This window comes from Giraffa tippelskirchi, chromosome 7 (assembly GCF_054371585.1).
Source record: "Giraffa tippelskirchi isolate mGirTip1 chromosome 7, T2T-mGirTip1v1.2.pri, whole genome shotgun sequence".
Lineage (NCBI taxonomy): Eukaryota > Metazoa > Chordata > Mammalia > Artiodactyla > Giraffidae > Giraffa > Giraffa tippelskirchi.
The window spans coordinates 132,811,166-132,835,956 of record NC_137281.1 but is presented as its reverse complement, the minus strand read 5'-3'; the positions used below and the strand labels follow the sequence as shown (position 1 = coordinate 132,835,956).

Here is a 24,791-nt window from a genome sequence, read left to right as displayed (position 1 = left end):
GAAAAAGAAATGAGAATAAGAATATTGCTATTTCATAATTTGCAATGAATTAATGAATATTCAGTGCTGGGCTGGATGAATCACAAGCTGGAATCAAGATTGCCAGGAGAAATATCAATAACCTTAGATATGTAGATGACACCAATCTTATGGCAGAAAGCAAAGAGGAACTAAAGAGTTTCTTGATGAAGGTGAAAGAGAAGAGTGAAAAACTGGCTTAAAACTCAACATTCAATAAACTAAGATCATGGCATCCGGTCCCATCACTTCTTGGCATATAGATGGGGAAACAATGGAAACAGTGACAGACTTTATTTTCTTGGCTCCAAAATCACTGCAGATGGTGACTGCAGCCATGAAATTAAAAGACGCTTCTTCCTTGGAAGAAAAGCTATGCCAGTGTATTAAAAAGCAGAGACATTACTCTGTTGACAAAGGTCTGTCCTGTCAAAGCTATGGTTTTTCCAGTAGTCTCATTGTACAGATGTGAGAGTTGGATCATAAAGAAGGCTGAGTGCCAAAGAATTGGTGCTTTTGAACTGTGGTGTTTTGAGAGTCCCTTGGACTGCAAGGAGAACAAAGGAAATCAGTCCTGAATATTCATTGGAAGGACTGATGCTGAAGCTGAAGCTCTAATACTTTGGCCACCTGATGGGAAGAGCTGACTCATTGGAAAAGACTCTGATTTTGGGAAAGAATGAAGGCAGGAGGAGAAGGGGACAACGGAGGACAAGATGGTTGGATGGCATCACCGACTCAATGGAGTTGAGTTTGAGCAAGTTCCAGGAAATGGTGAAGGACAGGGAAGCATGGGGTGCTGTAGCCCATGGGCAAAGAGTCAAACACAACTGAGCAACTGAACAACAATGGATATAGGCTCCTTGAATCAGAAAAGTGACGACTAGACATTATGTGTCTCTTACAGTCTTGCCAGAGGAATGGAATCTGAGTCTGATCCAATCTCTGGATCCAGTTGCCAATTTGGAAAAAAAACTGGTGGGTGGAGGGCATGTGGAGTTGTACCATAAGTAATATATTGGCAGGGTCTAGACTGTGGGAAACTCTTTGGGTTGGAAGGTGCAAGTTTTTCTACAACTGTTTTACGACTCTGCGACTTCAAGGACTGTAGCCCACTAGACTCCTCTGACCATGGGATTTTCCAGACAAGAAAACTGGAATGGGTTGCCATTTCCTTCTCCAACAAATAAACAGTGGGGAGTGAAAGAGAATAGAAGGGAAACTTAAAAGTGACAAAAAATACAGTACATTTAAAAATTGGGGGAAACCAAACTGCTATGCTAGGGATGCACATTTGGGTGATGGAACTGTGGGGGGAAAACAGCAGGGAGAGGATAACTATAGAAGTTAGAACAATGATTTCTTGAAGGAATGTGGCATATATAAGGATTCATGCTCTGGGTGGCAGAGTTTTATTTCTTGACCTGGACGATACTTACAAGCATGTTCACCTTATAATAATTTACTAAACCACATATTTGTAGTATGTGGTTTTCAGGATCTGTGTTTTATTCTATATATACAGTGTCTCCTCTCTTTGAACACCTGAAGATCCTTATAGTCATCTTTAGAGACATATTTATATATCAGATTCTTGATGATTGAGGAGTCTATACCTAGTTCTAAAGTTCAAAAATAACTCTTGGGCATAAAATTTGTCCAGTTCCCTTATATGTAAAATGACCATGGTAATAGTTATTCAATAAGTAGGCTGTGTGGCTATGATGATGAAAAGAACAATGTAGTCACACTGCAATATATACACTGGGCAGCTGGCTAAACTCACTCATCCTGTGTGACTTAAGAGTTTATTGTTTATATTTGTGCCTTACCAAAATTACAGTGCTTGTTATAACCTTTGGAACTACTAGAAAATCATTAGAAAAAAATTAAACAAAAAATGCTAATTAATATATAGCCCTGGGACCTCTATTAAACTATCTTCTTTTCTCAGTTGCATACCAAACCCTATAGGGAATTCTGTTAAAAAGGACTTTGGCCTTACATGTGCCTATCCAGTTTCCCAATACCATTAAAATTCCTAGAAGAAATAAAGGCAGTATGCTCTTTGACATCAGTCTTAGCAATGTGTTTCTAGATATGACTCCTCAAGAAATGTGGACAAAAGCGAAAATAAAGAAATGGGACTACACCAAACTAAAAAGCTCTGCATGGCAAAGGAAACCATCAGCAAGGTGAAAAGACAACATAACAAGCTGGAGAAGATATTTGCAAATCATATATCTGATAAGGGGCTGATATAAAATGTATATTAAAAACTCATAAAACTCAACAACAAAAAACCAAACAACCCAATTTAAAAAATAGGCAGAGGAGCTAAATGGTCATTTTTCCAAAGTTATTTTCAGATGGACAACAGGTACATGAAAAGATGTTCATCACTAATTATTAGGGAAATGCAAATCAAAACCACAATGATTTGTTATCAAAAAGGCAAGAAATAACAAGAGAAGATATAGAGAAAAGTGCACTGTTTGTGGGAATGTAAACTGGTGCAGCCAATTTACAATATGGAAAACAGTATGGAGAGTTTTGATTTATATTAAGAATAGAACCATCATCTGATCCAGCTATTCAACTTCTGGGTATTTATCCAAAGAGTATAAAAACATAAATTCAAAATATTGTGCCCCTGAGTTCATAGCTGAATTTACAATTGCCAAGATACGGAAACAACCTAAGTGCCCATCAATGGATGAATGTATAAAGGAGATGTGGTATATATATACTATGAAATACTACTAAGACATAAAAAAGATGAAATCTTACCATTTGCGACAACATGGATGGAGGGTATTATGCTAAGTGAAATAAGTCAGAGAAAGACAAATACTGTATTATATCACATATGTGGAATTAAAAAAAAACCTAAGATAAATGAATAAACCAAACCAAATAAACACATAGATAAAAGGAACAGAGTAGTGATTACCAGTGGGGAAGTAGGATGGAGGGAGGGCAAAATGGGTAAAGGTGGTCAACTGCTTGGTGATGGATAGAAACTAAACTTTTGGTGATGAGCACACTGTAGTGTATATGGAAGTTGAAATATAATAATATTGTACACATGAAACTTACATAATGTCATAAACCAATGTTACCCCAATTTAATAAAAAAGACTCTGGTTTACTAAAAGAAAAAAGGAAGGGAGTTTAAATACTAAAGTCTAAGGCCAATAAACAAAGCAGCAAACTCTTCACAGTGGGAGAAGTAATGGTGCAAGGGCCTTGACATGGTCACGAGGAGGTAGAAAATGGGCAAGAGCTGAGATGTATTTTGAATATATCTCATTGGATATATTCTGAAAAGGTATGTCGATGACCTGAGATCTATGGAAACAGAGATGCTGGATTGCAGTTCTAACCCATATGTAATTATTGTTACATGACATATAACAGGGAAAAAAATCCAGACAAGATCCATACCTATGTGTATATGTGTATTACTATATTTGTCCTTTGATTTATAAGAAGGCAAACACAAGTCAAACAAGATCTATGTATTTGAAGTTTGGGTAAAAAGGACAAGGCAGAGAGAAAGAGAAATAACCATAAGGATAATGAACAGATGGGAAGAACTGACAACATTAGCTGTGAAGTGGTAAACCAAAAAGTGAAGAAGAAATAAGGACTCAGAAGAAGGAGAAAAAAAAAGACTGAGAAAAAAATAGCAGAAGAAATTGGAAATGACACTTTATAAATGACATTTTAAAAACAAGTCTGGAGTAGTTTTACATTTATTTTCAAGTAGCTACAACTGATACGATCACAGGTGTATATGTGGTTTGTAACAGAATCTAAATCTAAGACCTATTTTAGAGAAAGTAACATGCTATAGTTTTATGTATGCTTTGTTCCTGATTTGGGCTGTATATCTTTAATATGGTATAGATGAGGTCATTATTACAAAAATAATTTATCCATTAAATTTAATAATTTTATTTTACTTATATAATTTCAAAAAAGTTCTTACCAGGTGGTATACATCATCTAAAGAAGTAAATTCATTAAAGCTGATATTAAGTTTTCGAAGTCCTGTTAACTTGGAGAGATCTCTCAATTTACTCAAGCTGTTTCCATGTAGATTCAGACTCTGAAGTAAAATAACATGTAAATAAAAAGGCAAATTATACTTTAATTATAGCTATTAAATAACATTAAGAGAGCGCCAATGAGAAAAAAATCTAATTTTAAAAGTATAGTCTGTTTTTATAATCTGATTTTACAAGGTGAAGTTTATAATAGCACCATTGGACCTGGTACTTGATTAATTTGATTTTCCACTTGCTTTAAGTTTACTAATAATTAGCATGAAATTCTTTTTAGAAGATGATTAAATATTTTGTTGTTATATTCATTAGGGCAGTTCTATTTCTCAGGCTAGCTGGTGAACAATGTAGGCCCTAAAGATTTTGGGTATTGCCTATGTTGCCTCACAGGAGAGAGGATGGTGAGGATATACCCTGATTACAGGAAACCAAATGAGGGCCCTGGACTAAGGAAGAAAGGCTGAGGGTGTTTAAGTGGGAGGAACAACGTCAAAGAAGATACAACGTCAAAGAAGGAGTTGAGAGAGTGTCTAAGTCTCTGAAATTGACCTAGATTTTCCCTGCCCATTTGATCCTAGGCTATATGAAAATGAATGTTACTATATTTTTATATTTAGGGGAGACTCTGATATCTGCATGGGCTTCCCAGGTGGCACTAGTGGTAAAGAACCCACTTGCTAATGCAGGATACATAAGAGACGTGGGTTTGATCCCTGGGTGGGGAAGATCCCATGGAGGAGGGCATGGCAACCCAATCCAGTATTGCCTGGAGAACTCCTTGGACAGAGTAGCCTGGCAGGCTATATAGTCCATAGGATCGCAAAGAGTCCTAATATGGCTATAACCTCTCATTCTTTCAGTCACAGTCTCATGTATCTTTGTATTCTAACATACACCTATATTCCCACCATCACACACCCTAGATAAGACACTAGGTCTTTCAAAACCATGTGCTTGCAGATAAAGTATTCCTCTGCATGGAAGACAAAAACAATGAAATCTTCCACATCTTTCAGAAATTCACACAAACTTACCTCTTTCTGTGGACCTCTCTCAGCAGCTCTAAATGTCTTATATTTGCTTATATATGTGTCTCCTTCACTAAAATAATATCTTTGGAGCAGGGAAGAAAATTTATTCATTGAACACCTAATACTTGCTTCAATGGCTAAAATATAGCAAATTCTCAGTAAATGCTAGATGAATAAGTCAGTGCAAAAGCCAGACTTATAACTGACAACTCTAATTTTTAGTATTTAATTGTGCTATAAGAGAATATAAAATTATATTACTCTGGGCTTTTCATTTCTATATATTTTATTTATTTTTATGGATGTCCTCATAAAACTCAATCTCATGTGGATAACTGAAAAGAAAATAAGGCATAGGTACCTTCAATTTCTCTTACAGTAATGGCACAAATAAAGGAGAATAAAGGGTGTGATGTCTAAATATCCTTCTTCTAATATCTATAATTCTTACTGGAAACTACAGAAAATTTGCTGGCTTTTAAGAAATATAGACAAATTTAAGATGAATTCTTAAATTCTTATGTTATGGGTATTGACCAAATTAATAGTCAGGTGGAGGTCACACTGGCTAAGATATTCCAAAGTCTTAAACTCTTCTCCTTTCTGCTTCTTATCTTACAAACCAAAGATAATAAAAAAGACCTACCTTCTGGTGCTATTTTTTTACTTTTATTTAATCTCTTTAAATCTATAGGAATACATGTTTTAGTAGCTCAATCCTGTCAGAACACTGATTTATTAAACCTTTCCTATTGAAGCTTTATTATAAAAAAATTATTATTCAAATATGAAATCTTGACATTATAGTTCAGAAACAATTTATCCATACTGTCAGCTGGAAGATTGTTCCTATATTAAGCATATTGCATATTTATGATAAAGATGGTGATATTGCTATCATGCTATAAAATTTTCCTTCATCTCTAATAATAATTCTCTAAAGTAGACTTAATCTAGACTTGAAGATTTGGTGGATGATGCTAATACAGTTTTACCAAAGCAATTTCATAAACTATCTTAAAAAGATGTTTTGAATATTTTTAGAAGCAGACTGAAAACTGTTGACCTCATTTATTATTTTAAAATATATTTTTTGCATTCTCTTTCTGCTTCACATAATCATTTGGAAAAAACTGTCATCATAAACAATGGATTTTAAAATGTCAAAATGGAGCCAAGTAATTGACTTTCAAGATAAAAATAATTTCTGAATTTTTATCTGTACCTCAGTTTTCAGTAAATGCATAGAAATATATGTCAAGTAAGAATACCTTAAGTATTATTATCATTTATCAATTAATATCAATTTGTTTACTACTTCTGTAGGTTCAAGCAGACAACTCACTTTCTCTGTAAGAACCACTCAGACATTCTGTTTTAGAACGAATATCCAATGAGTATCTCATATGTGCTAGGTATTGTGCTAGATAATGGCAAAGTTGATGCTGGTCCACATAGTATTTATGAGTAAATTATAAAAAGGCATCCTTAACTCAAGACACCTTTATTTCCAGCTTTTAGAAAATCGTCACAATAGACTGATTTTGTTAGTAAAAGAAATTTCACCACCAGTCATCAGAAAGTTGTTGTAGTAAATATACTACTGTATATTTAAAAGTTGCCCCTTAGATGTGGCTCTTCTGTGCAATGCACATTGCACAGTCTTACATTGTTACCCTCATGCTGGGAATATAAATGACTAAGAACAGCCGTAGCCTCTGTCCCTGTGGAATTTATAGTTTAGGAAGGATACAGAACACATGACAAAGGAATCTTACTTAGATTCTTTTTTTTTTTTTTTAATAAATTTATTTATTTTAGTTGGGGGCTAGTTACTTTACAATATTGTAGTAGTTTTTGCTTCTTAATTAGACCTAGAGGTAAGAGAAGGACTTAACGCTTAAGTATAGATCTAAAATATGTGTGGGAGCTAAGTAGGAGAAACAGGGTCACGTGAAAACCTTCTGTGCAGATGAAGTAGCAAGTGTGGAGACTGTGTGGATGCAAACAGTACATTTAGGAAACAAAAAGGAGGCTGACTACAGATTGCTACAGGGAGGGTAATATGAGAAGAGTCTGGAAAGACAGGCCTGAGACCAGGTCATATAAAACCTTACAGGCCATATTAAGGACTTTGGTTTTATTTTTAAAACAATGAAAAGCATTTGTGCATTTCATATAGGAATGGTGAGGGATGACAAATCAGATTTGCACTTGAAAAGACTACTCTGGCTTCAGTATGGAGAATGGGTTGTGGCCTTAAAGTGGAAGTAGGACAAAACCTCTGTTGCATAGCTCTAGTAGGCATGCACCCCCACCCCAACACACACACACACACCCCTTGTATTGAGTTATACTTAGCTATATACTGAATGGCATCCAAAGAGCACATTAATAGACTATTATGTGCATGGTGCCTCCTGAAATTGTGTAATAGCCCCATGGAAGTATCTAGGTTGGCGATAAAGGGAATCTGCATAGAATGGTAGCAGATTTGAAATGGACAGGCTGAGAGTCAAGATATAGAAGGAAGCTTAATATCTCAATAGAATTTCCTCGTAATACTCACCACAATATGACCATAAACACTAGTCTTGGCAAGGGAAAGTATCGTTTTATCATCCAAACTAATAAGTTTTGGTCTGGGCTTGATCCTGGGATCCATTTTTATAACTTCATCATCAAATTTCAAATCCTGGGACAATACTGATCCTTCTGAATTTTTTTTGCTTTCTTCTAGAACAACATTGTTGAATGAAGAAAATAAAGAGTGAGCCTTGACCTAAAAAATTTATTAAAAACATTGAAAATTTGGTTGCTGTATTAATCATTTTGAAAAATAGGCTATGTAGGAAAGATGAATTAAAACTTTTTCCGTTATACAGTAATATCTACGATGATCTGTATCACATTAGGAAATCTATGACAATAGATTAAAATTGTGGACTAAGAATGGGTGTGTTCAACCTCTCCTCCCGAAAATTCCTTAAAACTGGCAAAAGACATTTTAAAAATATTTTATAACAGTGGAGAGGGCACCAACAAAAGACTAAAAGTTGTGAGATATAAATTAGAAGGGACTGAACTGAAAAATAGAAGCAGAAATGTAACCTGCAGCCAAAATATTTGCAGGAGATAACCACTTCAAAGAGCAGATTCCAAGAAACTTGGTGTTTAGAGTAAACAAGTAAAGTAGCAGGAGGAAGCTCTAGGTAATTATTAGGCAATTAAGTTGTCATAAGAATTGTGGATGACTGGGCAGAAACAACAAGAACAAACAGAAACGGCTCTACAAAAAACCAAAATGGTCCATAAGAGAATTCTTTTTAAAATCTAGGAGAACAAAAGAATAGACGGCTATAGAAAAAATAGGGTAAATGCTTCAAAGTCACCATAAAAACAATTAGTGAAGTACGAAATATTCAATAAATGTCCTGAGAGACCAAATGGATACTACAGCAAATCAAATTAACAGTGTGGAAGCTAATATAGAGGGCATCTTTCACAACAAAGAATTTAAAGATGGAAACGTAAAATACAGAGAAAAAAATTAAAATACATTAGCGGGAGGCGGGGAACAGTTCAGAACGTTCAGTGTTTACCAAATAGGAGTTTGAGAGGGCTTAACAGAGAATAGAAGAGAAAAAATGATAAAGGAATTAAGAAAAGGAAACTTCCCAGAGTTAAAGGAAACATTTGATCTTCAGATTAAAACAGCTCATAAAGGGGCAAGCAGGATGATGGAGCTCTTGTCTTTGCTGACATCACTTTGTTGTGAAGTTAGTCACAACAGCAGGGACTTGGCCTCTCCACTTCTTGTTATTTCAGTTACTTTGTTTTCTGTTGGTTTGGGTTTCTGTGTCTTTTGCTGAAAGTATATTTGATTGATAGAATCCTCTTCATAACAACATAAAATATAAATGCCCAGAACTATACAAAAAATACAAGAAGAAATGTTTAAGACCGATATAAAGGAAAATATGGGAGAGGACTTGAGTAAATGGAATAACGTATCATGTTCCTGGATGACAGGCCCAATACTACAAAGAAGTCAGTTCACCCCAAATTAAATTTAAATTCAATACACTTACAATCAAATCCTAGTAGGACATTTAAATAGAATTTAACAAGCTGTTCCAAATTTAATTTGGAAATGAAAACATTCAAGAACGTGTGCGTGCCTGCTAAGTCACTTCAGTCATGTCCGACTCTGCAACCCAATGGACCGTAGCCCGCCAGGCTCCTCTGTCCATGGGATTCTTCAAGCAAGAATACTGGAGTGGGTTTCCATGCCCTCCTCATGTTCAAGAATAGCCAAGAAATTTTTTAAAAAATAAGTGGAAGAGAATTTGCCTTATCACATATCCAAACATATCATCTGGTTGTAATAACCAAAACAAGATGGTAGGGGTCCAAGATTAGACCAAGAGATCAATGGAACAGAATATAAGGATCTATATATATTAAAATAATTTTAATAATAAAGATAATATTTCAAAATAGAGTAAAAAAGATTGAAAGCAAACCCACAAAGCTATTAACAGTGGATGCCTTAATGAAAGGGAGTGGGAGAGGGTTGAGGTGAAAGCAGATTTTCATGTGTATTCTATATTCTTCAATACAGTTTGAATCTTTTCCAGTGAGACTACAGCTATATACTACTTATGTAATGTATTTTCAAAATAAACAATTTAGGTGTCATAATGATTTTCTTTGAAAATTAAATCCCTCACAGAATAATCATTTTATGTTTATATACAGGCATACCTTGTTTTGTTGCATTTTGCTTTATTGGATTTCTAACAGATTGAAGGCATCAAGCAAGTCTATTGGTGCTATTTTCCAACAGCATTTGCTCACTTCATGTCTCTGTCACATTTGGTAATCCTCATAATATTTCAAACTTTTTCACTAAGATTATATTTGTTATGGTGATCTGTGATGTTACTATTATAATGGTTTTGGGTTGCCACAAACCATGCTCATATAAGACAGTGAACTGTGTTTGGACTACTCCACTGACCAGCCATTTCCCTGCCTCTCTCCTTCTCTTTGGGCCTCCCTATTCCCTGAGATAGGACAATCTTAAAATTTAGGCAATTAATAACCTTAGAATGGCCTCTCACTGTTCAGGTGAAAGGAAAAGTCACATACCTTTCACTTTAAATCAAAAGCTAGAATGACTAAGTTTCATGAGGAAGGTATGTTGAACACTGAGACAGGTTGAAAGCTATGCCTCTTGCTCCAAACAGTCAAGTTTTGAATGCAAAGGAGAAGTTTTGAAGCAAATTAAAAGTACTACTCCAGTGAACATATGAACATAAAAAAAGTGAAGCAGTCTTATTATTGATAAGGAAAATGATTTTGTGCTCTGGATGGAAGGTCAAATCAGTCACAATATTCCCTTAAGTCAAAGCCTAATCCACAGAAAAGTCCTAACTCTCGTCAATTCTATGAAGGCTGAGAGAGGTGAGAAAGTTGCAGAAGAAAAGTTTGAAGCTAGCTGAGCCTGGTTCATGAAGTTTAAGAAAAGAAGAGATCTCCATAACATAGAAGTGCAAAGTGAAGCAGCAAGTGCTGATGTAGAAGCTGCAGGAAGATATCCAGAATATCTAGCTAAGATCACTAATAAAGGTAACTACACTCATGCATAGATTTTCAATATAGACGAAACAGCATTCTATTAGAAGAAGATGCCATCTAGGATTTTCTATTAGAAGAAAATGCCATCTAGGATTTTCATAGCACTGAAGTCAGTGCTCAGCTTCAGAGATTCAAAGGTCAAGCTGACTCTCCTGTTAGGGGCTCTTTTAGTTGAAGCTTATCCTCATTTATCATTCTGGACACCCTACGGCACTTAAGAGTTATGCTAAATCTACTCTACCTGTGATCTATAAATGGGACCAAAAAAGCCTGAATGATAGCACATTTATTTACAACATGGTTTGCTGAATATTTTAAGACCCCTGTCTAGACCTACTGCTCAGAAAAGAAAAAAAAAAAGGGTTTCTTTTAAAATACTACTGCCTATTGACAATGAACCTGGTTACCCAAGAGCTCTGATGGAGATGTGCAATGAGATTTATACTGCTTTCATGCTTACTAACATAACATTCCTTCTGCAGCCCATGGATCAAGGACTAATTTCTACTTTCAAGTCATATTATTTAAGAAATACATTTCATAAGGCTATAGTTGCCAGTTTTTCATTCCAATCCCAAAGAAAGGCAGTGCCAAAGAATGTTCAAATTACTGCACAACTGCACTCATATCCCATGCTAGCAAAGTAATGCTCAAAATTCTCCAAGCTAGGCTTCAACAGTACGTGAACCGAGAACTTCCAGATGTTCAAATGGGCTTAGAAAAGGCAGAGGAACAAGAGATCAAATTCCTAATATCCACTGGATCATAGAAAAACCAAGAGGATTCCAGAAAAACATCTACTTCTGCTTCACTGACTACGCTAAAGACTTTGACTGTGTGGGTCACAACAAAATGTGGAAAATTCTTCAAGAGATGGGAATTTCAGGCCACCTGACCTGCCTCCTGCGAAACCTGTATGCAGGTCAAGAAGCAACAGTTAGAACCAGACACAGAACAATAGACTGGTTCCAAATTGAGCAAGGAGTACATCAAGGCTGTATATTTTCACCCTGCTTATTTAACTTACATGAAGAGTGCATCATGAGAAATGCCAGGCTGGATGAAGCACAAGCTGTAATCAAGATTGCCAGGAGAAATATCAATAACCTCAGATATGCAGATGACACCACCCTATGGCAGAAAGCAAAGAGGAATTAGAGAACCTCTTGATGAAGGTGAAAGAGGACAGTGAAAAAAGCTGGCTTAAAACAACATTCAAAAAACTCACGGCATCTGGTCCCATCACTTCATGGCAAAGAGATGGGGAAACAATGGAAACAGTGACAGACTTTATTTTCTTGGGCTCCAAAATCACTGCAGATGGTGACTGCAGCCATGAAATTAAAAGATGCTTGCTCCTTGGAAGAAAAGCTATGACAAACCCAGACAGTGTATTAAAAACCAGAGACATCACTTTGATTACAAAGGTCCATCTAATCAAAGCTATGGTTTTCCAGTAGTCATGTGTGAATGTGAGAGTTGGACCATAAAAAAGGCTGAATACTGAAGAATTGATGCTTTTGAACTGTGGTGTTGGAGAAGATTCTTGAGAGTCCCTCAGACTGCAAGGCGATCAAACCAGTCTATCCTAAAGGAAATCAGTCCTGAATATTCATTGGAAGGACTGATGCTGAAGCTGAAACTCCAATACTTTGGCCACTTGATGTGACGAGCCGATTCATTAGAAAAGACCCTGATGCTGAGAAAGATTGAAGGCAGGAAGAGAAGGGGATGACAGAGAACAAGATGGTTGGATGGCATCACTGACTCAATGGACATGAGTTTGACCAAGCTCCAGGAGACGGTGAAGGACAGGAAGCCTGGCATGCTGTAGTCCATGGGGTTGCAAAGAGTCGGACATGACTGAGCAACTGAACAACAACAATAGCTGCCATCTAGATTTTCCTAAGGTATCTGAGCAAAGGAAATTGAAAACTTTTTGGAAAGGATTTACTATTCTATATGTCATTAAGAACATTCATGATTCATGGAAAGAGTTCAAAATATCATCACTAACAGGAATTTGAAAGAAGTTAAGACTTCAGTGGAGGAAGCATTTGCAGATATAGTGGAAACAGCAAGAGAACTAGATATAGAGCCCAAAGATGTGACTGAAATCCTACAATCTCATGATAAAACCTTACAGATGAGGAGTTTCTTTTTACAGATGAGCAAAGAAAATGGTTTCCACTCCTGGTGAAGATCTGTGAAGATTGTTGAAGTGACAACAAAGGATTTAGAATACTTCATAAACTTAGTTGATAAAGCAGTGGAAGGGTTTGAGAGGACTGACTCCAATTCTGAAAAAAGTTCTGTGGGTAAAATGCTATCAAACAGCACTGCAATGCTACAGATAGGTCATTCATGAAAGAAAAAGACAATACATGCAGCAAACTTCATTGTTACCTTATTTTAAGAAATTGTCACAGCCACCAGTTATCTTCAGCAACTACAACCTGATTAGTCAGCAGCTATCCACATGGAGCCAAGATCCTCTACCAGCAAAAAGGTTATGACTCACTGGGCTCAGATGATGATTCACATTTTTTTAAGCAATAAAGTCTACTTTTATATTAAGGTATGTATATTTTTTAGACATTTCATACTTAATAGACTACAGTAAGTATAAAAGTAAGTTTTATATGCACTGGAAAACCAAAAATTAGTGTGACTAACTTTATTGCAATATTCACTTTATTGCAGGGTCTGAAACTGAACCCACAATATTTATGAGGTATGCCTGTACATATAATATAGCATAAACTCGACATAACATTATTAGGCTTCAAATTACTGTTCTGTTCTCATTTAAGGAATTCCAGTTTTAAAAATGCATTCATAAAAAAAATGCATTCATACCACTGTAATATACTCAAATTCCACGATGTATTCAGGCAAAACAAGGTCATGGTCAAAGACAAACCACTTGCACTGCCGAACACTGCAATCACAGTTTCTTTGTCCCATGATAGAATCTAGGATAAAATAAAAACAAGCAAAATAAATAAACATTCTTCAAAGTGAAACATAATATACACTTTTCACCCTTACACAGATTAATAAACAACAAACTCAGTACATTCCAAATATTATGTTATTGAGGTTTTTTTCTATCTTCCCACCATCCTCAATAATTTGTTAATTCTATCAAGACTAGTCACCCTTTCACTACACAGACTAGTAGGGTTTAGTTTTATTCATACCTTTTCCTTTTCTTACTTTTTCAATTTTCTAATCAGAATTTGACCATATAGTTTTTGATAAATATATTACTCTAAAACCTTTGTTGTTAAAAGTTGGGTGGATACATACAATATATTATACATATATATGTGAGTATAAAATATAAAAGAAAATTTTACAAAATAAAATATCTATGCACAGAAATATATAACTGTCATTGAAGTAGGGAACAGAAATACAGAAGCTCATTAGTGGCTAGGAACAGGGTTTTATAGAGAAGTTTATAAGTTTTGTTAGATAGAGGTTAAATTATATGCATCTTTATTAAATGAAAATATTCTGTAGTCAGAAAGATGAAAAAAGATTTACTTCATGGCAGACATACTTAGTAAATATTTTCGAGGAATGAACACTGAATTAATCATTGGGTAGTTGGCTTGACTGATGGAGTCCTGATCACAAGCCTGAACACTCTGGCCAAGGAAAACCTTTGTAATCAGGAGGATGCCTAGCATGAAAAAACAAAACATTTAAACACAAATTCATCTTAACAATTTTCCAATTTTACCTTCCTTACTGGCCCCAGACTTGACTGTATGTTCTGTAAAGGTAGGGATCCTAGCTATCCATATAGCACATAGCACACTGCTTGATCCAAAATAGAGGAGCTCAATAAATATTTGTTGAATAAATAAAATGGTTATAAAAGAGGATTCCTGTGATTATATCAAGCAAAGCTTTATAGACAAGAAAGAAGGAAACGACAATATTTAACAATATTTTCATGAAGTAATTTAAGAAATTTGTTGTTCTTGTTAACTGGGTAAAAATTCATCTCTGTATCATCAGTATCTAGCACATAGCACTCAATATGTCTACTGAATGGTGAACATTTCTTTTCCCTTAAGTTAATAACTTAAGGAACCTTGAAATTCACTAACTTCTAGGAATCTCTAGGAGTCACTGAATCCTATGAAGTAACTTGTAATTACTATGCATAAGGTATTCACGTAACTTCTTAAAACTATGTACGAACTATGAAATGTAAATCGGGAGAACCTAATTGTTTTGCCCCTTGAACTGCAAGATCAAACCAGTCAGTCCTAAAGGAAATCACCTTTGAATACTCATTGGAAGGACTGATGCTGAAAAGCTGAAGCTCCAATACTTTGGCCACTTGATGTGAAGAGCCAACTCACTGGAAATAAGACCCTGAGACTGGGAAAAGGTCTTTTGCCAATTTTAGATTTATAACCAGGTTTTCTTACCATCTTATATTTTGATAATTAAGGACAAATAAGGTCTGACTTCCCGAGTGCTTTATATGATGATTATTACATAAATGGGCAGAGTTCTCTTTTCTCTTTCCAGTGAATTTGGGGTTTGTATGGTGAGTGTGTATAACATATACATATTTTTAGGACACATCTTAATGAACAAAAGCAGATTGTGAAAAGTGTTTATTTCATATAAGAGAGATTAAATATGAGTAACAAATGAATCTAATCCTATTGATGTTGCAGATAATAATCACTCAATAAATATTTGTTGACAGACTGACTAAAGTAGTAGATCAGAAAGTCATGTATTACCTTACTGGTAAATACTAAATAAAAGGGGTTTCAGAAAACTTCTCAGATTGATAAAACCAAGCATCAAAAATGTTATGAAAGTAATTAATGAATTTGAAGACTTAGAGCTTAAAAGTTCAGAAACTCTGCATATTTATAATACCATGTCTGAAGAGCTCATGCTCAAGAGAGTTTTTCTTCTCATCCTTGTACTTTTGCTGTAGTAATTCAATTCTGGGACACTCACATATACTTAGGCTATTAGCAAGAATGACAGCTTCTTTTCTGAGAGGCAGCTATAAAGAAAAAGCAAAGTCTGAGAATTTTTATAAGAGTGACAATACTTCAACTTTACTACAAATGGTTTATCATTTCATGTTCATGTGTCTGGGTGAGGAACCTTCAGGTCACTAACTGAAAAGTACATAATCTTCAGGGACAACTTCATTCCATAAAACCATTCATGTAATGTATTTTAAATGTATAAGCAAATAGATCTATGAAATATAATATTTGGTGGACATTACACTGAAGATTCTTATTTAAATAAACAGTCTAATAATTGGTCTAATCATCTACATTATTTTCCAGATATATCTGATTGTACTAATGTATGGAAATTTTAGCTTGCATTGTGACTAGTTATTTCTTTAAAAGTATTTTATCGGGAATATTCATATTACTTGCTGTCAAATCAGCTCTTAAAAAAAAAACCTGTTTTTATCAGTTAAAAACAACTAGAGCTAAGAGAGGTTATATAACCTATCTAAGACTGAAGCAGAAATTGCAAAGTCATGATTTAGACTCAGGTCTGCTCCTCCTGTCACTATCTCGGAGTTCTAAAATTACTGGGTTGGCCAAAAAGTTTGTTTGGGTTTTTTCTATACCATCTTTATTTTATTATGGTAAAAAAAAAAATAAGGTAAAAGCTACCATTTTAAAGTGTACAATTCATTGGCATTAAGTACACTCACAATGTTGTACAACTATCACCGCTACCTATTTCCAGAATTTCATTCCAAACTAAAGCTGTATACTCATTAAACAATAACTCTCCATCCCTCTATCCTCCCCAACCCCTGGAAACATCTACTTTCTATCTCTACCAATTTGTCTATTCTAGATATTTTATTTAAGCAGGATCAGACGATATTTGTCCCATTGTGTCTTCTTTTACTTAGTATAATGTTTGCAAGCTTCATCCATGCTATAGCATGTATCAGAATTTCATTTCTTATGAATAATATTCTATTGTATATATATATACCACATTTTATTTATCCATGCATCCGTTAATGGACATCTGAGTTCTTTCTACTTTTTGGCTATTGTGACTAATGATGCTATGAACAAGTATCCAAGAACTTTGTTGTGTATATCCTACTAAATCCTAACCGCTCTGTGAAGGAGATACTATTATTACCCTCATTTGCCAGAATGGATCAAACAGGCACAGAGAGGTGAAGTCACCCAGCTGGTGAATATGAAAGCCAGGATTCAAATGCAGCAATATTTTCAGGTTATGTGTGCCATGATGAGAAAAGAATTAGGAAACACTGCTCTATACCTGTGTACTACAGCTGTCTCATCAAGTGAGTGGAGGACTGAGAAAGGTTGATTGGATGTTTTGGAGCTCATGAGTAATCAAAGATAAAGTAGTATCAGTATCAAGGTGGGGAAAAGGAAGTAGAGAATAAAGAAATGGTGGTAGTAAAAGTAAAGAGAAAAACAGAATGACAGAAAGCACAGCAGTGTTAAGTGAATGAGTTTTTTCAAGATGGAGAAGACCTTGGAGTGTTTAAAACAGATTAAAGAAGTGGATTTCAAGATCATTCACAAAAGGATCACAATATAAAATGTAAGATGCCTAGAAAGATTAAATAGACAATCATAAACGTAAAATAATTCATGATTCAACCAACTGTAGATTGAAAATACTTGGAAAAAAAAAGAACTCCATAAAGTTCCAAAAAGCAAAACTTGAATTTGCCCTGCTTCCACAACTATTTACACAGAATTTATATTGTATTTACAATTCTTTACATAGCATTTATATTATATTAGGTATTATAAGTAATCTAGAGATGATTTAAAGTATACAGAAGGAAGTACACAGGCTATATGCCACAGAATGCCATTTCATATAAGGGACTTGAGCATCCTTGGATTTCAGTATTTGTGGGAAGTCCTGGAACCAATCCCTCTTGAGTACTGAGGGACTGTACTTTTCAGGATAGCACTAACGTTTTTGTGAAACAGTAGAAGTTTGCTATAAATACAAATGAAAGGATTGAGAATCAAACTATGCTTAATCAGTGGCAGAGCTTTATTCATTAAGAAGAAAGCATTATTTTGAATAACATTTTATGCTACCTTGCTTGTTTCACTGTCTTTGAATCCTTTTTCAAGTATTTGTAGCAGATGCTTTTTCTTCACTGTAATTTCAGGGTCAAAAACATAAAAAAGGCATTCCAGCATCTTTCGATAGCTCCTTAAGAATAATTAAGACAAAAAAAGTTTTAGAATTGATTTCAAAAAAGCCTAGCCATGGGTAGGATGACTACATGCCCTAGCCAGGATATTTCCCAGGATGTCCCAGTGTCATTATTAAATTTCCACTCCTCCTCAGTCTCAAAAAAGAGCTTCAGTGTGGATAAACCATGAGGTCATCCTAGTCAGGAATATGCATGAAAAGGAACTATTTACTAACAAGGATATTTTCAATACTGTAAACTTTTAACCAGAAAGACTTTATTTTTGTTGTTACAAAATAAAAGCAGGCTGTTGTAACAATTTTTCTTAAAGAAGTTAGCATCTTACTCTGAATCATGCATATGTTCATTGTCCAAAAACTTTTGGAATTTCTCTTCAAATTTTAGTCTCAGAATACGGTTGTTAACCTTGATGACACGTTTTACTTTCACTCCTGTAATACCATATGTTCTGAAGTCCCACGTACAAAAACGTGATAGAATTAATTCATAGCAGGAATTAAACCTATATGGGAATACAAAATATATATAAAGAAAATAACAGACTTTCCTTAAAATGTTGAGAACACAAAGTTACATATGAAAAAACTAATAGCCCATATTTTATGTTTCTGCTAAAGATACACTGTCATACAGTATAGCTGTTTTGTTTCTTATACAATCAATAAAAGAACTGCTAAACTCTGAAAGTGAAAGTGTTACTCGCTCAGTCGTGTCAGACTCTTTGAGACCCCATGGACTGTAGCCTGCCAGCCTCTGTCCATGGAATTCTCGAGGCAAGAATACTGGAGTGGGTTGCCATTCCCTTCTCCAGAGTCTGCCATTCCCAACCCAGGGATCGAACCCGGGTTTCCTGTACTGCATGGATCCTTCACCATCTGAGCCACAGGGAAGAATAATAGCTCTATAATATATTTGTTCTGACTAAAAGATATGGAGCAATCCTCCAATATTGTAATAGTTTCTTTTCTGGGGTGTCAGTGAAACTACACACTTCTGGCTTACATCTTATTGGCTACTCTTTCGTGATTTTATTTGCAGCTTCTTTTTCTTCTGACGGACTTCTAAATGTTGGATTGCCCCAGGAATCAGTCTGTGGCTCTCCTCTTGTTTCTATAACCCTATTAATAGGTGATTTCACTTGGTCCTTTAGCAATATATATTTTAAATATATATGTATATATACACACACACATATACATCTATATTTATTAAACTAGTAAATTCCAACATTTTATTTTCAGGCTTTACCTTTACCCCACTTAACTGGATATACCCACACTTGAACATCCAACTACCTGCTTGCTATGTTCACTGGAACATGTAATAGGCCTCTCAAATTTAACTCACCCAACACACCTTCCTTTAAACCTGCCCCTCCTGTTTTCCACCTCAGTGTACGGCACCACCATCTAACTAGTAGCTTAGGTTAAAATCCTAGGGATAAATCATGCCTCCACTCTTCCTTACCAATATCCAACTCTTCAGCAAGTCTGTTTGGCTCTATATCTAAAATACATCCTGAATATGACTCTATTTAATCACCACTGCTATTATCCTAGTTAAAATCACCATCACCTCTCAGCTGGATTATTGCCATAGCTTCATAACTAGGGATACAGAAGTGAAAGAGGCAGGATCCCCGCTCTCACTGACCCTATAATTCCAAGGGAGTTGGACAAAAAAATAAACAAGACATAATAAAATAAATATATGAACTGACAAGTGCTCTGAGTAAAGAAAGATTTGGGGTAAGGAATGGAGCATGGGATACTTAAGAGAGGTCTTGGGTAAGACCTTTGGAGAAGATATTTGAGCTAAGAATTGAAGGAGAAGTAGGGGCCTGCTATGTGAAGAGCTCAGAACAATGTAACTAAGGGCTCATGTGCCCTCTGCTGCCCTCACCTGGTTGTGCTCAAAGTAATTCTGGCCCTGTCTTACAGTAGCACAGAATTTAGATTAATTTGAAATTTAAGATAAGGAGGATCAACCATATGGTGATTCCAGTGGTAAAAAATCTGCCTTCCAATGCAGGAGATGCAGGTTTGACCCCTGGGTCAGGAAGATCTCTTGGAGTAGGAAACGGCAGCCCATTCCAGTATTCTTGCCTGGAAAATTCCATGGACAGAGGGGCTTGGCGGGCTACAGTGCATGAGGTCACAAAGAGTCAGATATGACTGAATGACTGGGCATGCACATAACGGTATGGTGACAGATGGAAACTAAATTTTTGGTGGTGAGCACGCTATAATGTGTACAAAATTAGAAGTATACTGTTGTGCACATGAAACATATAATGTTATAAACCAATGTTACTTTAATGAAAAAGAAGTAAAAAAAAAAAAAAAAATTTTTTTTTCCAAGGAGAAACAAAGAAAGACAAATCTCAACATCTGGAACACTGGAATACTAGCACCAATGGTAAACACTCCCAGAAAGATCCATCTGATGAAGCAGATGAAAGCTGTCACTGCCTTTTCCCACAACATTGTGGAATGGACATTGACAGTGGGAATTGTAGGAAAGAGCCGTTCTGACTCCATGATGGATCTCTTTCTTTGAGTTTAACCTTTGTTTTTTATTGCTTGCATGTTCAACGAATGGACAATTCCTCGCTTCTAGTCTGGTCTCCCAGGAATGCAAGAACCAGAAATGGCACAGGAAACTCTAGGTAGTATGATCCTTTCATAGAGCTTTTCTTTGTCTGGGAATTAAGCAGTTGATCCCTTTTTTATATGAAATTCCTAAAGCCTTGGAGATAGAGAACCCTAGTACTAAGAGGACAAGGGCTCTGCTATCTGGGGTCACAGAAGTAAAGCAATTCATTCAATCATCTGGCCACACTCTGTACATGGGGAAACATCATTCAGAGGCTGGAATACTGCTGGAGGAGGGAGAACAGACCTATGCCGACAGAGAATTAATGAGACTTACAATACCATCAACACCTCATGGAGGATGCTAACTTCTCACAGCTGAATATATGCTACCTGCACTGCTTTGAGGTATCTGCATTTTAGTCTGAACCTGAAATCCTGAAATAAAGACTCTCTAGGGCTTTGTATAAAATAATATTGAAAATAATAATAATAATAATAATAATATTGAACTCTGCTACACCTTTCCTTCAAAGAGTCCCATAGATTTAAGGGCAAAATTCAAACTACACAGCTTAGCCTGTAAGACCGTTAATGATCAGGCCCTTGTCATGTGAAACTACTGAGTTCTCTAGATGTAGTTTAATACATCTACTTACACACCCTACTACTTACACACCCTTTCACATGCTGTTGTTGCCTCTGCCTGCAAAGTCCTTCCTCTAATTCTTTGTATAGTTAACGTCTATCTGTCCTTCAAAATTCAGATCAAAGCATCTCCCTCAAGTGCCCCACTTACCACTAGCACTAGTATATAATGTGACTTATGGTAGAAGCTTAACGGATGACTGCTGAGCAATTGAACAAAGTAGAAAAGACTCAAGGATTAAAAAGATACAGTCTCTATATTCACTGAGTTTATAAACCAACAAAGTGAAGAAGTAATAGGTCAAGTATAAGCAAAATATAGAGTATAAGAGAGATACAACTCAGTGCTATGAAGATTCAAAAAGAATCAAGAATAACAATGACTACAGCTGATGGGGTTGACAAGAAAATCCCTCACAAAGGGCAGGGGATGTAAGGCATTCTGGGTGAAGGAAGCAAAACAAAGAAAACCACCTATGTGATGGTGTACCAGGTATACTCCAAAAGCAGTGAGGCATGCATAGTTTAGCTGACTCTGAAGCAGTTTGAAAAAGGTTTAAGGTAATTTGGAGACAATACAGTGAAGGACACTGAATGTCAGGGTGAAGAGTTAGAATGTAATCTGGAAGATAACAAGTTGGTACAAGAGGCTTTTGTTGTTTTTAACAGAGTGTTCTTGGCATAGGAAGGGAGCATATGGGAAACTAGGTGTCTTTACTGACTGGCTGGTGAATACTGAGTGCCCACTACAGACAGACACTGTACTAGATGTAGCAATAGTCTGAGATGAAAGTGTTAGTCACTCAGTTGTGTCCGACTCTTTGTGATCTCATGGACTGCAGCCTGCCAGGCTCCTCTGTCCATGAAATTCGCCAGGCTAGAATACTGCAATAGTCTAAGAGGAAGGTTGTGAGGGCAGATAATTTTGTTACAAAGAAGGAGAGAATGAATTCGAGAGACATTATGGAGAGAACCTGAGGGTCTTCTTTAGACTGATTAGATATGAATATTGAGGAAGAGAACAGAGTCAAGAATGGCTTCAGTGTTTATTGTGCCTCCATGACTAAGACAATGGTAGTACTACAAACAGGGATGGAGGAGTCAGAAGAAAAGGATGGTTTGTAGGCAGGATGAGGAAAACAAAAGCAAAAAGATTAAGGACTAAAGATTTTCACATTAACTTGTCTAATCCTAGCAGTCTCCTTTTGTGATAGACTTTCATTTTTCTTATTTTACAGATAATGTTCAGATGGATTAAATAACTGCTTTAAGACTATTCAGATAGAGTGTGAACCTAGGCTTTCTGATTCTAACCCCACTTAATATTTTATTACTTTCTGGCTGAGTTCCTTTTTAAATGTGTTGAGTTTGCCTTGCAGTTGGACATTGGGCTAGATTCAGGACTGGTATAAAGGAGAAAAACTTAAGCAATTTTGACAGTGCAGGTGTAGAAGAAATTATCAAGAGAGAGTTTAAAAAGAAAGTAGGAAGTGTCTAAGTACAAAAAATAACTAGAGAGGTGAAGTTATAAGAAAGGAATTGCTAAAAGCATCAAAATCTGCAGAGATTAGGAGAGTGAAGGCCCCTCATTTCACTGGGCACCCTCACTCATTCAATGAGACCTGAATGTGTGAGCATCCCTAGTGGTGATATACACATAAACTAAGGTATTCAGTTACACAGAGAGATGCCTACAAATGTTCATTAATATACAAATGATATACTCATCTAGCATATGTAGAATGCATTTGATTTTAAATGACTGGAGCTTAATAAAATATATTGAAATGCACTTCAAAATCCTACACAAGCGTTTAATAAATACTATTAACTTACTTGCTGACTTACACCATGTTAAAAACAAATATAAAACAGTATAAAACAAAAAGTCTAAGTTTCTGTAGCTCCCTAAAACAGGGCAACATGAAATGTTTATAAATAAGAAGATTAATTATTAAGCTATTTTATAGACAAAGTGAACCTGTTAAGTATCTATAAATTGATATGGAGACTTCAATTAGTACTTATTGACTGAATTATGAATTCAGCTACCCCTATACTAGATGATTTATAAGGCATGTTCTTTCTGTCACCAGGGAGCTCACAGAGTTACATATTTTGTTTTGTGGTACTTAGAAGTGATTTCTTTACATTGTAAATGCCCTGTATCTATAACTAGATTAAAAGCTTCTCAACTACAAGGACAGTATCTTTGATGCTTTGGAGTCCCCATTTGATAAATGTTGTCTGATGTCAATAGATAACTAAATTGGCAATGCATAGGTAAATAATATGATCTGTAGTGAAAATGCTATAGTGGCAACAGTCTACTCAACAGGCAAATCTCTGTAAAGTCAGGACTTTTTTAAACTGAAAAATAAAGCCCTTTAATTTTATAAAAGAAATGAAGCTAAGAAATATTCAGCAATACACAATTAGAAATCTTCAATGCTCTTATACTAAAAAGAAAGGTTTTTTTGGTATAAAACTTTATATTTTCTAGTTTATATTTGTATTTATAGTTTATATAAATATATATTTGTATAAGCTTTATAGTTCTAGCTCTATTCCAGTACTTTTTATTTAAATGGTAAATCATTGGCTTTAAAAATATTACTAACGATCAGTGTTTAAATAAAGTAACTAGTTATGTGCCACATAGAGTAATTTAAAGCATTTGAACAGTTGTTTCTTAATATACATAAAAGATCAGGGCTAAGGTAGTCGTCAAGCTTGTAGTATGGTAAAAGTAACCAACAGTCCTTGAAATTCTGCCAACATATATCTGATGGTCTCTTTAAAATGGATCCAGGTTATTCTTATTAAAACCAAGTAAACAATTAGTAATGCTTATTAAAAATCCACCAAAGCTATCTAAATTACTATCAGGCTGACACAGTTACCTAAATGGCTTTTTAGTTATCTTGCTTTTACATATTTTTGTAAAAGCTAATCTACTTGTTTTGTAAAGAACTTACTTTGTGGTAAGTTAAAAAGAAAGAAAAAATGAAAAAACAACTCATGTAGGTTGAGTGAATACAAATGAATGAAGAATTATGCTTACATCCTGCAAGAGACATCATTCAATTCTTATACTTGAAAAGTCAAGGCCTCCACTTGTTTACATGGAAAGTGGGATGAGTAACTTTTATATGAAAAGGCACTTTTTATATGAAAAGTGAAAGTGATAGTTGCTCAGACTTGTCCAACTCTTTGCGACCCAAGGACTGTAGCTCGTCAGGCTCCTCTGTCCATGGGATTCTCCAGGCAAGAATACTGGAGTGGGTTGCTTTCCCTTCTCCAGGGGCTCTTCCCCAACCCAGGCATTCAACCCAGGTCTCCTGCATTGTAGGCAGATTCTTTACCATCTAAGCCACCAGGGAAGCCCACCTTTTATGTTTGTACATAAAAAACAAATTATGTGGTTAAACAAACAGTGATAATCACTGGGCAAATGGGTGTACTGATACAAAAGAAAATATTCTAAAATATTCCTTTTCCCTTGGGCAGAGTGTCTTATACTTTTCCACCAAAGTTC

The 24,791-nt window shown here is 35.5% G+C and overlaps 1 protein-coding gene across 10 annotated transcripts in view; it reads right to left on the bottom strand.

Moving 5' to 3' along the window:
- Positions 1–24,791, bottom strand: part of LRRC9 (leucine rich repeat containing 9) — a 118,690-nt gene that overhangs the window by 60,755 nt on the left and 33,144 nt on the right. For all 10 annotated transcript variants that reach the window (XM_081509713.1, XM_081509711.1, XM_081509714.1 and 7 more), the window contains 7 exons: positions 18,337–18,513; positions 17,890–18,007; positions 15,680–15,812; positions 14,331–14,453; positions 13,622–13,737; positions 7,689–7,901; positions 4,013–4,132 (listed from right to left, as the gene is read on the bottom strand). In XM_081509713.1, the coding sequence (XP_081365839.1) occupies positions 4,013–4,132; positions 7,689–7,901; positions 13,622–13,737; positions 14,331–14,453; positions 15,680–15,812; positions 17,890–18,007; positions 18,337–18,513 (1,000 nt within the window). The remainder of the gene's footprint in view (positions 1–4,012; positions 4,133–7,688; positions 7,902–13,621; positions 13,738–14,330; positions 14,454–15,679; positions 15,813–17,889; positions 18,008–18,336; positions 18,514–24,791) is intronic.